Source organism: Chrysochloris asiatica, unplaced genomic scaffold, assembly GCF_000296735.1.
Source record: "Chrysochloris asiatica unplaced genomic scaffold, ChrAsi1.0 scaffold00053, whole genome shotgun sequence".
Taxonomy (NCBI): domain Eukaryota; kingdom Metazoa; phylum Chordata; class Mammalia; order Afrosoricida; family Chrysochloridae; genus Chrysochloris; species Chrysochloris asiatica.
Window position 1 is genome coordinate 14,010,958 of NW_006408571.1, and position 13,576 is coordinate 14,024,533.

Here is a 13,576-nt window from a genome sequence, read left to right on the forward strand (position 1 = left end):
TTCACAATGTTGAGTCTTCCTATCCAGGAGCATGGTATTTTCTTCCATTTTTGTCAGTCTCTTGGTTTCTTGCAGTAGTGTTTTGTAGTTTTCTCTGTATAGGTCCTTTGTTTCTCTGGTTACATTTATTCCAAGGTATTTCATCCTTTGGGTGGCTATTGTAAATGGGATTGCTTTTCTAATGTCCTTTTCAACACTGATTTGAATCACAGGAATCCAACTGATTTTTGTATGTTAATCTTATACCCTGCCACTTTGCTAAATTTTGCAATGAAGTCTAGTAGCTTTTTTACTAGTTACTATATTTTTTGAGCATCTAAAATTTTTGAGTATGTTCTTAAGCAGTAAGTTGTGAGAAGATGTAACTGTACTTGTTTCCTTCAAATATTCAGGTCAAGGGCTTCACAGTGAAAATATGGAGGTGGAGAAACATGGGATGTAGATAGGGAACAGCAATTGTATCTTGGGCAGTTAGAGGAGTCTCTGACCTACGGAAGCCTCAAGGAAAATTTGCTTGGAAAGTTAATTTGGACTTTGAATTGGTGTTTGTGAAGAAACTAATGAACCACAGACTGGGAAGGCAGGCTTGCAGGGTTCAGGAGGCTACCTCCGGGCCTGGACCTTAATTGATAGACTGTTATGTTTTAAGAAGTTTCATATTGAGTGGTGGGACAATATATTAGGTAGGAGAGGGAAAAATAAGTTGCTAGTAGATATAAAACACTCTTTATAGTTTTGGATTCCCTCTGAGCATTCATTCAGACATCTAGTAAGTGACATTTTTGTTGGTGAAAAATGTAGGAAGTAAGAGGTAAAGAAACAAGTAGTATACAATCTGTGTCTTTGAGGGTCTCAGACTGGCAATGAAAACAGGTGGGAAGTCATGATGACACACTGGGCTCAATGCTGAGGTACAGGCGTGATCCAAGAGGCGTGGGACCCAGAGGAGGGAGAAGATCACGGTAGTCCCGTGGTTTGGGCACCGGGATTGTGTTTAATATTTATGCAGAGGCTGTCATGCTGATCCAATCTGGGCAGGTTTAGGAGAAGGAAAACACTGAGCTGTTGAGCAGAGGGTGCTTCAGAGAAAAATGTTGTAAGATCCCATTTATGTCCTATCTTGAAGAGAAAGAAAATAGGACTGATCTGCTAGTAATGTGTTATACTTAAAAGTGCACTTGGAAATTTTAGGATGCTCAATAGCTGTTTTTAAGGAGTTCTGGTAGGCTGCTGACCAACAAGATCAGCTAGCAGAAAGAGGAGGCTTTCTGCTCCAGTGAAGATGTATAGCCTCAGAAACCATAATGTAAGATTGCTATGAGTCAGAATCAATTTGATTTTTGACAAGTGAGATTTAGTTTGGGGGTAGCACAGTGGGTTAAGTGTTGGGCTGTTAACTGAAAGGTTGGTTTGAACCCATCAGCCCCTTAACAAGAGAAAGATGAGTCAATCTGCTTCTGTAAAGATATATGACCTCAGAAACCCTGTGGAGCAGGTCTCCTCTGTTGTATAGGATCACTGTGAGTCACAATCACTTGCTGGCAGTGAGTAATGATGGCTGTTTGTTGGCATACTTTTTCCTTTTGTTCTGAGATTTCTTGTTTGTTGTTGTTAAGTGGGTTCCAACTCATAGTGAGCCTATGTATAGGGTTTCCAATGAGCAGCTGATGAGTTTGAACTGCCAACCTTGTAGTTCAAACTGACCTTGAGGTCGAGTGCTTATTCTGCAGCACCACACTAGAACTCCAAAAGTAGATGACCAGAACTGCTTAGGCATTTTTGTTGGTAAGTATCATTGGGTCAGTTCAGACTCTTTGCAACCTTGTCTAGAGTTTCCAAGGAGCAGCTGATGGGTTTGAACTGCTGACCTTGTGGTTCAATGTCCACTGCTGATCTGACAGCACCATACCAGGATGAGATTTATGTAGTTAGAAGACAATTATGAAATGTTTCAGATTCTGACATGGAAACCTATATTGCCATTTCACTGAAAAATATTAAGTAAAACTAAGGCAACTTGTCCAAGTAGACACATTATTGTGAAGCTAAGCAGTTATTAAATACTGATTGTTGTTGTTAAATGCTGTTGAGCTGGTTCCGACTCATAATGACCCTGGAAAGGGTTTCCGAGGAGCTGCTGGTGAGCTTGAACCACTGACCTTGCTGTTCAACTGACCTTGCGGTCCAGCACATTAACCCCCAGTGCCACACCAGGACTCCATACTGATAGGTAATGTTCTAAAAATATTCACTTAATGTAAATTGTTTGAAACCTGAATGCGCTTTTCCACAGGAACTGTTCTGGTGTTAGTTGGCTTTCTAGGTAGTCCTCCAACACTGGATTGGGGGTGAAAAAACCTGAATTCTAGCCTGAGCTATGTACTGCCTACTTCAAATGTCATCTTATCCCTGACACTGCGAGTTGCTGTTAAGTTGATTCTGACTCATGGTGACCTCATGTGTGTCAGTGCTTAAGGTTTTCAGTGGCAATTTCTCAGAAGCAGATTGCCAAACCTTTCTTTCGAGGCTCTTCTGGGTAGACTTAAATCTTCAGCTTTTTGATTAACAAGCAAAAACACTAACTGCCTGCACTACTCAGGGACTCCATTTTATCCTTGACCTCCTCAGTTTCTTCATTTCTGAAAACTGAAGTATTGGAGCTTATCTAATGCCAGGGAAAATTAGATCAAAGCTGATTCCTGTGACGAGATCAGACACACCTCCATGTTCCGACCTGTTTGCCAGTTCTGATATCAGCTCTCCTCCCCACAGCTTCTCCTCTCTACTTCTGTTGGGATTTAATCATTTGTTGCATCGGCCAAACCTATGCTCACAGTTAGGTGATTTACTAAGGAAGCAACATGAGATCAAGATTTACTTGGAAACAGCAGGAACAAGAGCAATGTAAGAAGCACACAGACAAGGGCTAGAAGACGTCCCCAAAATGAAGGACACATCCCTTCCTTTAATGTAGGACAGCTCTCTCTCTCTCTCATCCAGCCATGCAAGCCTGCTCTCAGCCCCTGCCCTACTTGTAAAACTATTATGTAGCTCTGCCAACAAGTGTCCTGAAGCATCCCCCTCTACCAGCTAACCTCCATTTCAAAGGTACTCAGCTCTTGTGCTCCATGGGTTGGCAAGCCCACTGTAGTTGCCTTAGTCTGTTGACCAGGAAATCCACCATGCCCTCTCCTACCAGTCTCCTCATTCTAGTGCTGTTGCTCCATTGTTACAGCTCTGTCTCTTGGCTCTAGGAGGTTTTCAGCACTGGGACTCAGATTCCAAATGGACTACTCCAACTCCATGTTCTCTTTGATGGCAGTGAGGACCCCTCAACCTTTGTGAGATGGCTCTGATATAGGCAAGTGGCTAAATCCTGTGTGGATTTTATGTATCTTATTTTCATAATAATGGAGCAATCCCCTCACAAGCAGCTCCATCTGTTTGCATAATAACTGGCATTTTCTGCCATCAGGGACTAGCTTTTTCCTTGGGCAAAAGTAACAAACTCCTTCAAAGGACTAGGCAACTATAACAACTCTTAGGGCCCAGGGAAAACATCTCCCAAGCTGTTTTCTTTTTCTGTCTTTTTCACAGATTCAAGGCAAAAGGCCAACTATAGGAACTCATTTTACCATACAACCATACAGAGCTAGGATGTAGAAACAAGACTGGACATAGGAGATGCTACATTGCATTTGAAATGCATTATTACTATATGATATTGTTTGAATGTTAAGGATCATTCTTGTTACCAATTTTGAGCATTATAACCTGAAAGTAGCAGAATGACAGTCCTAATAGCATAAACTTAAAATCTGAAACTTGATTTATTGGTGGATCTTTAACCCTTTTTAAAGCTTTTAACTTTTTTGCAGAACTGAAAGACTTGCATTAGAAAATTAGCTTTATTTTCCCACCAGCTTCATATTCTTTTAATGTAGTGAAAATACACATAACAAGCATTCGCCATTTCAACACTTGCTAACTGTACAATTCAATGACATTGACTACACTTTTCATGTATTGCAGTTTCTATGTTTTTCCTCATTATTCTCCCACCATTAGCATAAACTCAATGTCCCATAAGTAAAAAAACTTCCTCTTACCCTCCTTTCCATTTCTTGTAAGCACTAATAATTTGATTTCTATGTATTTGCTTATTTCATGTAAGTGAAGTTGTATATTTTGTGACTGATTTATTTAGTGTAGCATGATATTTTCAACAACTCTTAGTATAGTATTGTTGTATCTGCATGGGACTGTGAACCACAAGGTTGACAGTTCAAACCTACCAGTGGCTCCTTGAAAACCCTACACATGGTCTCTGTGAGTTGAACCCAACTTTACGGCACTTAACAACAACAAATATTTTCAAACCACTATTTTCGTGGCTTGTGTGGTGCTATGATACTGGAAACTATGCTACTGGTATTTTAAATACCAGCAGGGTCAGCCATGGTGGACAGGTGTCAGCTGAGTTTATAGACTAAGACAGACTAAGAAGAAGGAGAAGTGGACTACTTCTGAGTGTTTATCCACTGAAGAATCTCCTGAATAGCACCAGAATATTGTCAGATACAGTGCTGGAAGATGAGCCCGTCAGATTGGAAGGCACTTAAAGTATGACTGGGGAACTGCAGCCTCAAAGTAGAGTTGACTGTGATGATGTGAATGGATTAAAACATTTGGGACCTTCATTTGCTGATGGGACACAATGAAAATGAGGATAAAAAGCTTCAAATTTTCATTAATAATTGGAACATGGAATGCACAAAGTATGAATCTAAGAAAATTGGAAATTGTAAAAAATAGAACGCACAAAGATTAATATCCTAGGCATTCGTGAGCTGAAATGAACTGGTATTGGGCATTTTGAATCTGACAACTATATGATTTACTATGCTGGGAATGACAAATTCAAGAGGAATGGTGTCATTTTTCATTGTCAAAAAGAGCATTTCAAGATCTATCTTAAAGTACAGTGCTGTCTGTGACAGGATAATATCCATACGTCTACAAGGAAGACCAACAATATCATTATTCAAATTTACACACCAACCACTAAAGCCAGTGGTGATGAAATTGAAGAATTTTATCAACTTCTTTGGTTTGAAATTGATCAAACCTGTAATCAAGATGTACAGATTATTACTGGTGATTAGAATTCAGCAGTTGGAAATAAAGAGGAAGGATCAGTAGTTGGAAAATATGGCGTTGGTGATAAATGATGTTTCAGATCACATGATAAAATTTTTCAAGACCAGTGACTTACTCACTGCAAGTACCGTTTTTAAAATAATAAAAAAGGTGCCTACATACCTGGACTTCATCAGATGAAATACACAGGAATCAAATTGACTACATCTGTGCAACGAGATCTCTGATGCCAGAGAGCACATGATAGAATTTTACAAAACTAATGACTAATTCATTGCAAATACCTTTTTCAACAACGTATACACATGGACCTCACAGGTGGAAAAGCTCCACATCAGCCAGAAGAAGGCCAGGGGCAGACTGTTTAACAGATCGTTAATTGCTCATATCAAGTTCAGACTGAAGCTGAAGAAAATTAAAACAAGTCCCTGAGAGCCAAAATACGGCCTTGAACATATCTCACCTGAGTTTGGAGACCGTCTGAAGAACAGATTTGGTGCATTAGACATTAATGACTGAAGACCAGGAGAGTTATAGCATCACATCAAGAATTAAAAAAAGATGACTTCAGGGCAGAGGAAAGATGAAGGTAGCATCATGCAAGAGTTAAAGTGAATCAAGGTAAATACTGCTTATTAATGGTACATGAAGAGGATCGCATCATTGTAATGAAGCCAAGTTTGTGATTCATTGAATATAAAACTGATAACCTGCTTTGTAAACCTTCACTCAGTTCACATTAAAAAGTTTACAACAACAACAACAAAACACAGCATACAAAAAGAAAGCAAATGGGCATTAAAAAAGCAAGAAAGAAAAGACCAAAATGGATGTCAGAAAAGGTCTCAAAATGGACTCTGAAACTGCTTACTGGCATAGAGATACTAAAGTGAATGGAAAAAATGAAGAAGTCAGAGCTAAATAGAAAATTTCAAAGGGCACTTTGAGAAGACAAAATATTATAATGAAATGTGCAAATACCTGGAGTTAGAAAATCAAAACAAAAGAACATGCTCAGCATTTTTCAAACAGAACTGAAGAAAAAAAATTCAAGATTTGATTTGCAATAGTGAAGGATTCTATTTAAATTTCAGATCCCAGATAAGCAAAGCAATGCTGATCACAAATGATGCTGGCAAAACTGGAAATTGATTTACAAAAGAATGAAACAAGACCCAAATCTCATACCATACATAAAAACTAACTCAGCATTGATTAAAGACCTAAATGTAAGTCCCAGTACTGTAAAGATCATCAATGAAAAAATAGGGATAAACTTAGTGGCTCTAATACATGGCATACATAGAATATCAAACATTGCAAAAAAACACACACACACAAACAATAGAAGACAAAATAGATGAGTGGGGCATACTAAAAATTAGAAACTCGTGTGCATCAAGAGATTTCACCAAAGATCAGCTAACTGTATGTGGATGGATTTACTTCTGGTTTTCAGATCTGTTTCGATGAAATAGATATCTTTCATTATACCAGTACTAGGTGGTTATGTAGTAAATTTTGAAATCGGAGTGTGATAGGCTTCCAACTTTGTTCTTCTTCAGCATTGCTTTGCTTATTTGGGATCTCTTTCCATTCCATATAAAGTTCGTGATCATTTTTTTCCATCTCTTTAAAGAATGTTGTAGGAATCAGGATTGGGATTGTGTTATATCTGTAGATTGCTTTTCATGGTATTGACATTTTCACAATGTTAAGTCTTCCTATCCATGCGCATGGTATATTCTTCTATTTTTGTAAATCTCTTTTGGTTTCTTATAAGCCTGATGTTTTTTATAATTTTGAGTTTTATTTCACATTTTCTCCCACACCTTAGTTTTTTTAAAGATATCAAATCATATGTAGATAAACTGTCTTTAAGGATGTAGTATAAAAAATCTGAAATTTAAATAAATTTTAGTTAATTCTTTATTTTACAAAAGGAATAATTTAAATCACGATTTTAAAGTTCCCTTTATAACTTGAAGCTGGGTTCCCCAAGCTCCAACCATCATTTAACACTCGGGGCTTCATGTGCATTATTTTTTTTTTACTGATTCACTCACTTTTGAAAAATAGCTGTATGGCAGTCTAATCGGCATATAATAAGCTGCACATATTAAAAATATACAATTTATTATGCTTTGGCATGCACACACATACTTGTGAAGCCAGCACCACAATCAAGAGAACTAATTTTTAAACTTAATGTATTTAAAAGGAAACTGTCATTAGTTTGTGTTAATTATATTTTTCTGAGTGCTGGTGTGGCACTGTAGGCTAATGCACTGGACTGCACAGTTGTGTGAACCACAAGGTCAGTGGTTCAAGCTCACCAGCCACTCCTTGGAAGCTCTATACAAGGTTGCTATGGGTTGGAACCAATTCAATGGCACTTAACAACAACAACAACCAAAATCAGGTTAGAATAAACAAAAATATTTATATATATGTGATGTTACTTAACATCTCTTTAATGATTGTGTGTATTGTGCTTTGGGAAATCTACCTTCAAAATTTTATATGCATTTCTTTGGAGTATATTTTCTTAATTTGAAAAGTGAGATAGTTGAGTCTTTTCCACATTGAGCATTTTGTTATTTATTTTTTAATAACCCCCGAGACCTGAATGATATGGAAAGTACGATTTTGTTTGGCATGAAGACACTACTAGGCAGGCAGGGATTTTTGTCTGTTTAATACTGTTTCTTCAGGATCAACTGGAACAGTGATGGGCACATAGTAAGCATTTAGTAAATAGTTGTTAAATAAATGAATGAATGGCGCCAATCAGGAATGAAAACAAACATTTCTGAGAAGTATGTTATTAGTCAATGAGAAAAAAAAGTTTGACACTCTTTAAAAGACTCGTGTGTATATTCATTCCCTCATGGAATTTTCATAGAATTAGCTCCTAGGATTAATCATTATCTGACACCAGCTGCCGACTTAGCACACTGTCCCTTGCTCGCTAAACTTCACCACCTATAGCCAGGGCAGATCTCACAGGTTAAGACCATCTTTTAGTTTGCCAAACAGGCAGATAACAGCCAGACGTTTGGGAGTCCACATGACACTTTTACTTGCTTGCTTCCTCTTCTTTTTTGTGTTTGATAATTCACTGGGACAACTCACAGAACTGATGGAGAGTACTGTACTTATAGCTACAGATTTATTATAGCAAAACAATATAAGTCAGGATTGTTATAAGGAAGAAATGCAGGGGTGATCTGAGAAAGTTCCCAATGTGGAGCTTCTTTGTCCCAAAGAGGGCATGCCAGTCAGGAAGCTCCCTGAGCCTTCATGTTTGGGGCTTTAATTGGCTAGTCCTGCTTAGAGGCTAAATCATGCCTCTTAAGGCTAGTTATTACCAGTCTCCCAGGTGAATCTTTTCTGATCTGGCCCACCCCCACTTGCTAACACAGATTTTCAGATGTGGTCTAAAAGTCCCAAATCAAGACACTCCAGTTACTCCAAGGATTCTTTTTCAGGAATCAAGAACAAAGGGCACCTTACTTTGGGCAAAGCCAAATTCTTTTCTCCGTAGGTAGGAAGATCTTTGTGTCAGTGTAAAGATTTTCTTCTCACCTTCTCTTTTTTTAAAGCTTCACTATAATGTGACTTCAACCAAATTAATGAATCCAGATCAACTCTTGAATGAAATAATGTCTGTTCTTCCAAAGAAGCATGTCGACTTTGTACAGAAAGGGTAAGACATATATTTACAGGGTGATGTTTTATGGGCTTTAAGAAAATATGGGCTTATTTGTTGTTTTTTAAAAAATATATTTCTCCCACCTCATTGTAAAAAGCTTCCATAGTACTGTAGTTGTTCACAATTTATTCTCTTCTTTACAAGTTCTTTAAGCACCATACTGTCACTACTTTACAGAGTTACACTTTTTACTTCAAAATTAAGATTGGACTTTTTCCAGTTTTCATTTAAATTCTCTGTTTTCCAGTTTACAATAGTATTTATAAATTGTAATCTAAATTTACGAGATATATCAAACAAATAGGGTATTTATATAGAATCCTTTTTTTTCACCAATGAGTTGCTATTTTACAGGTTTGGGTTTAGGATGCGAATTTACCTTAACTCTTCCTGTTGAGTGAACTACCGTCAAATGACGCCTTGGTTATGATCTCATGGACTGAATAGCCAGACCTCTTCTGTTGACTCAATTATGTTGTTTAAAATTTCTTTTATGGAAGTAGCCACTAATATACAGTTATCAAAATATTTAAATAGATAGTCAATATAGAGTAAGGTTTTAAGAAGCAATCTTTTACAAATGTAGTTTACTTTTCATTATCTTGTGTAAATGTTGACAAGTAAGTGTTCCTTCTATGAACCAGCTTTCCTTCTTGAGGTTTCATTAAAACACATCTCTCTAACTCACTCCAACCTATTCTGTATCCTGGGCTTTGACTATGTTCCAGAAGCATTTTGATTATCTTTCCTCCTTCATGTGTGCTATCAGATTACTAACTGGCCATTAGCCAATCATTTGTCCTTCTAAATTCTTGATTAACTGGTAAGTTTCTTTCTTGACCCCTTTCATTATTTTTTACTTTCTCTGTTTTTAACCTTGTTTGTGACAAAGTAAAACAAAAATGTTTCATTGATGGAATATTACTTATCTTGATTATATTCCATTGTTATCAATTTACAGTTAGCAAGAATTGCTTTTTGTCTTCTGTCATGTGACTAAAGTTGTCTATATGCCATCCTCCATTGTTGTTGTTGTTGTTGTTAAGTGCCGTCGAGTCGGTTCCGACCCATAGCGACCCTGTACAGGGTTTCCGAGGGTGTAAATCCTTACAGGAGTAGAAAGCCTCATCTTTCTCCCGCGGAGCGGCTGGTAGTTTCGAACCACTGACCTTAAGGTTCGCAGCCCGATTTGTAACCACCTCCATTAGGAACCTTAATTATAGGGCATTCATTTGGGGATTTCTGATATTAACTGCTTGTTTTTTAAGATCTCAAGCTCCTTTCCCCCAAATATATAATTAAGTAAGAAAATAAATACTACTACTTCTTACTTCCCAACGTGACTGAGTTCCAAAGACTAGGTCATTATGGGAAAATCAGCATTGCGTGAAAATGGAGGGCGACTACATCATTACATAACTACCAAATTTCATTTTTATTTGGACATTTAGGTTACAGCCACCTTTGGGCTGTTATGAAATTTGCTACAGTGAACACTGGCGTACAAGTTTCTGTTTGCATTCCCACTTTCAGTTTTTACCAATCCTAAGTGTTACCCACTGTGAACCTTATGGTCAGCAGTTCAAAACTACCAGCTGCTCTGTGGGAGAAAGATGAGCTTTCTGCTCCCGTAAAGATTTGCAGCCACAGAAACCCTGTACTCTATGAGTCGGAACTGACTCCACGGCACATAACAACAAGTGTTACCCAAACCACTGAAAATCATGGTGCAACAAGTTGATACATACAGAACCTTAACCATCATAGCCAGCAGTGCTCTCCCCTTGCATTTAGTCATTTATTATTATTACACTTACACATTATTACTGCCAGAAATCTGTTGTTAATATGCAAAATAACCAGAGAGTTAGTTTTTTACTTTTGTAAATTTGAAATGTCAGATAATGAGTAGGTGTAGTTTGTGAATCCTCATAGTTTGTGTAACAGATACAATGTAATTTCTCTATACTTCAGCAGAACTTAAAAAGTGATTGTAGGCTTTGCTTTTGAAGATCAGTAAGAAGACAGATAAAACTCTTAAAAATAATGTGAACTAATGTATATGAATTCATTTTATGCAATGTATCAGGAAAATACCTGTTTTTAAAATAAGTTTCTTTCAGCTGAATCTTTTCATTGTCAGAGTAGTAACATGACAGTTCTAATTACAAACACCACACATTTCAACCCAGGGAATCTACCACCTCCTTGGACTTTCTTTATAAACCTGCCATAAAGTAATGATGTGATCATAACTTCTTATTAGTAGAAAAACTTGAAGATACATGTCCTTCTGACAGATTAGTGGCTTCAGCTTTATTTATATGAAAGAAATTTCTGATGAGGTATATACACACAGATCTTCTTAATCTTCCCTATGCTTTCCTTTGTTATGAGTGTTGTGGAAATGGCCTAATGTGCATGGATTAGACTGCTGAAAAGGCTGCTGAAATAAAGGATGCCAGAAGATTTCTTGAGCATGAATGGCAAGCATAGGTATGAAAGAAGGCTTTTCTTTGCAGCAAGGGAGAATTCTGGTAAAGCCTTTTCATCCTTATTCTTTATTGGGATCCTAGTTCAGCTTCTGGGTAAACGTCAGTCATACTCCATCACTAAAGCATAGCTAGATCATTTGGAAAGGGTAAGCAGTAATACATTGCTTAATATGAAATAATGGTTCAGTTTTTCCGCTGGCCTCCTAAAGGCTTAGAAGCCTCTTATGTTATGTAGAATATTTATGGTCCTCCCACTAACTGGCTTCTTATCTTGTTTTTTCACAGCTATACACTGAAGTGTCAAACACAGTCAGATTTTGGCAAAGTGACAATGCAGTTTGAACTAGAAGTGTGCCAGCTTCAAAAACCTGATGTGGTGGGTATCCGGAGGCAGCGGCTCAAGGGTGATGCCTGGGTTTACAAGAGATTAGTGGAAGACATCCTATCTAGCTGCAAGGTGTAATTGATGGATGGTTTCCATCTTGTGGAATAAGTGTGGGTGTGATACAGCCTACATGGAAACTGGTATGATTGGTTTGATTTTCAAGTCTATTGGAACTACCAACTTTTTCCAAAGAGCTAGCTTCAAGACCAGTATCTTTTTGTTTTCAAACAGAAGATATTATTTTGTGGATGAATCTAAGGCTAATCCATCTGTCGTTATCTGTTACTGTCTTTTTTAATCGTGTGGCTTTGTATATTAATAACTGTTGACTTTCCTAGATTCACTTCCATATGTGAATAGAAGCTCTTAACTGTGTCTTCTCTTAATGTGTAATTTCTTTCTGAAATAAAATCATTTGTGAATATAGCAAGCTTCTCTTCTTTTTATTTGATTGTGATCCAAATAAAGCCTCAAATGGCCTCCTGACTATTAAGTAGAGACTATTTGGAGTATGTTTTATCTGTTATCAAATATGCCTTGGGCAGAAAAACAGATAAGAATTCATTTGCATAATTTTTTCCTGTCTCTGGTTTAAGTAGGATTTATTGAGATCGTTAACTAAGTCACAGCTGTGGTTACCAGAGTTAAACAACACATTTAATATGTTGAATAAAAGAGTATTGACTTCAGTAAGTGTGTCCGGTCAGCAATGATAAGTATCCAAACTATGAACCCCATGAAATGTTACTTTATGGTAATGTTCCCTAAGTCTCAATGTTGGACTCAAATTTGTACTTTTATTTCATTTTATTGGTCTCTAAAGACCAGAATTCAAGTTCTATTTGTATGGATTTTACCAATTAAGTTAGGTGGGGGGAAAAATTGCACTGCTTCTAGTTAGTAGTGAGGGAGCATTTTGTCATTCATTTGTTCAATAAACATTTACTAAGTGCTTGTGAGCATTAGGTCTTGGGGTTGAAGATAATGCTGTGTAGTAAACTCGGAGTTCAGAGTCTATTAACAGAGGTAGAATGGGTATCGCCTACAGGGGATGATCAACTTTCTTTGGAGGGTTGAGGGATGATTTCTTGGGAGAAGCCAACATTTCAGATGGTCATGAAGGATACATAGAAGTTCACCAAAAAGAAGAGGAAGGAGGCCATGCTTGCCAGTGAGAATGGTATTTATAAATTACAAAGTAGCATGGTGTATTTGGAATGGAAGAGACAGCAGAAGACATGAGAATTGAACGTTTAGCCGGAAGTAGGTCATGAAGGAACTTGAATGTCCTACTAAGTGTTTTTAACAAAGGAGAGCTGTCAAAAAAGTATGATTTGTTTTGCTAACAGTGTCATTGAGACTTCGTTCGCTAATGGTAGAATTCACCCTTTAAAATATAAAATTAGATGGTTTTTAGTATATTAACAGAATTGTGCAGCCATCACCACAGTCTAATTTAGAACATTTACACAATTTACATAAAACAGTTGAATTTTCACTACCCTGAAACCATACCCTAAAGCATTGCCATTGAGTGAGTTCTGTAAGACAGAGTAGAATTTCTCTATCAGGTTTCTGAGACTGTAAATTCATACAGAATCTGACTCTTGCCCACAAAGCAGCTGGTGGGTTCAAACAGCCAAACTTTCAGTTAGCCATCCACTGTACCATGAGGATGTTTAAAAACAAACCCAGCCTCTGCCCATTTCTACCTTCCCACATCCCCTGGGAACACTAATCTGTTCTGTCACAAGGGACTTGCCTATTTTGGACATTTCATGGAAATGGAATCATGCTCTATGACCTTCTGTGTCTGGATTT

At 37.4% G+C, this 13,576-nt stretch overlaps 1 protein-coding gene across 8 annotated transcripts in view; it reads left to right on the forward strand.

Moving 5' to 3' along the window:
• The window catches only part of MELK (maternal embryonic leucine zipper kinase), a 109,922-nt gene extending 97,740 nt beyond the window's left edge, over window positions 1-12,182 (forward strand). For 5 of the 8 annotated variants that reach the window (XM_006863109.1, XM_006863110.1, XM_006863111.1 and 2 more), the window contains 2 exons: window positions 8,766-8,869; window positions 11,656-12,182. In XM_006863109.1, the coding sequence (XP_006863171.1) occupies window positions 8,766-8,869; window positions 11,656-11,833 (282 nt within the window). In that variant the 3' untranslated portion in view covers window positions 11,834-12,182. The remainder of the gene's footprint in view (window positions 1-8,765; window positions 8,870-11,655) is intronic. The other 3 variants (XM_006863107.1, XM_006863108.1, XM_006863112.1) reach the window with 1 other exon arrangement.
• The last annotated feature ends 1,394 nt before the right edge of the window (window positions 12,183-13,576 follow it).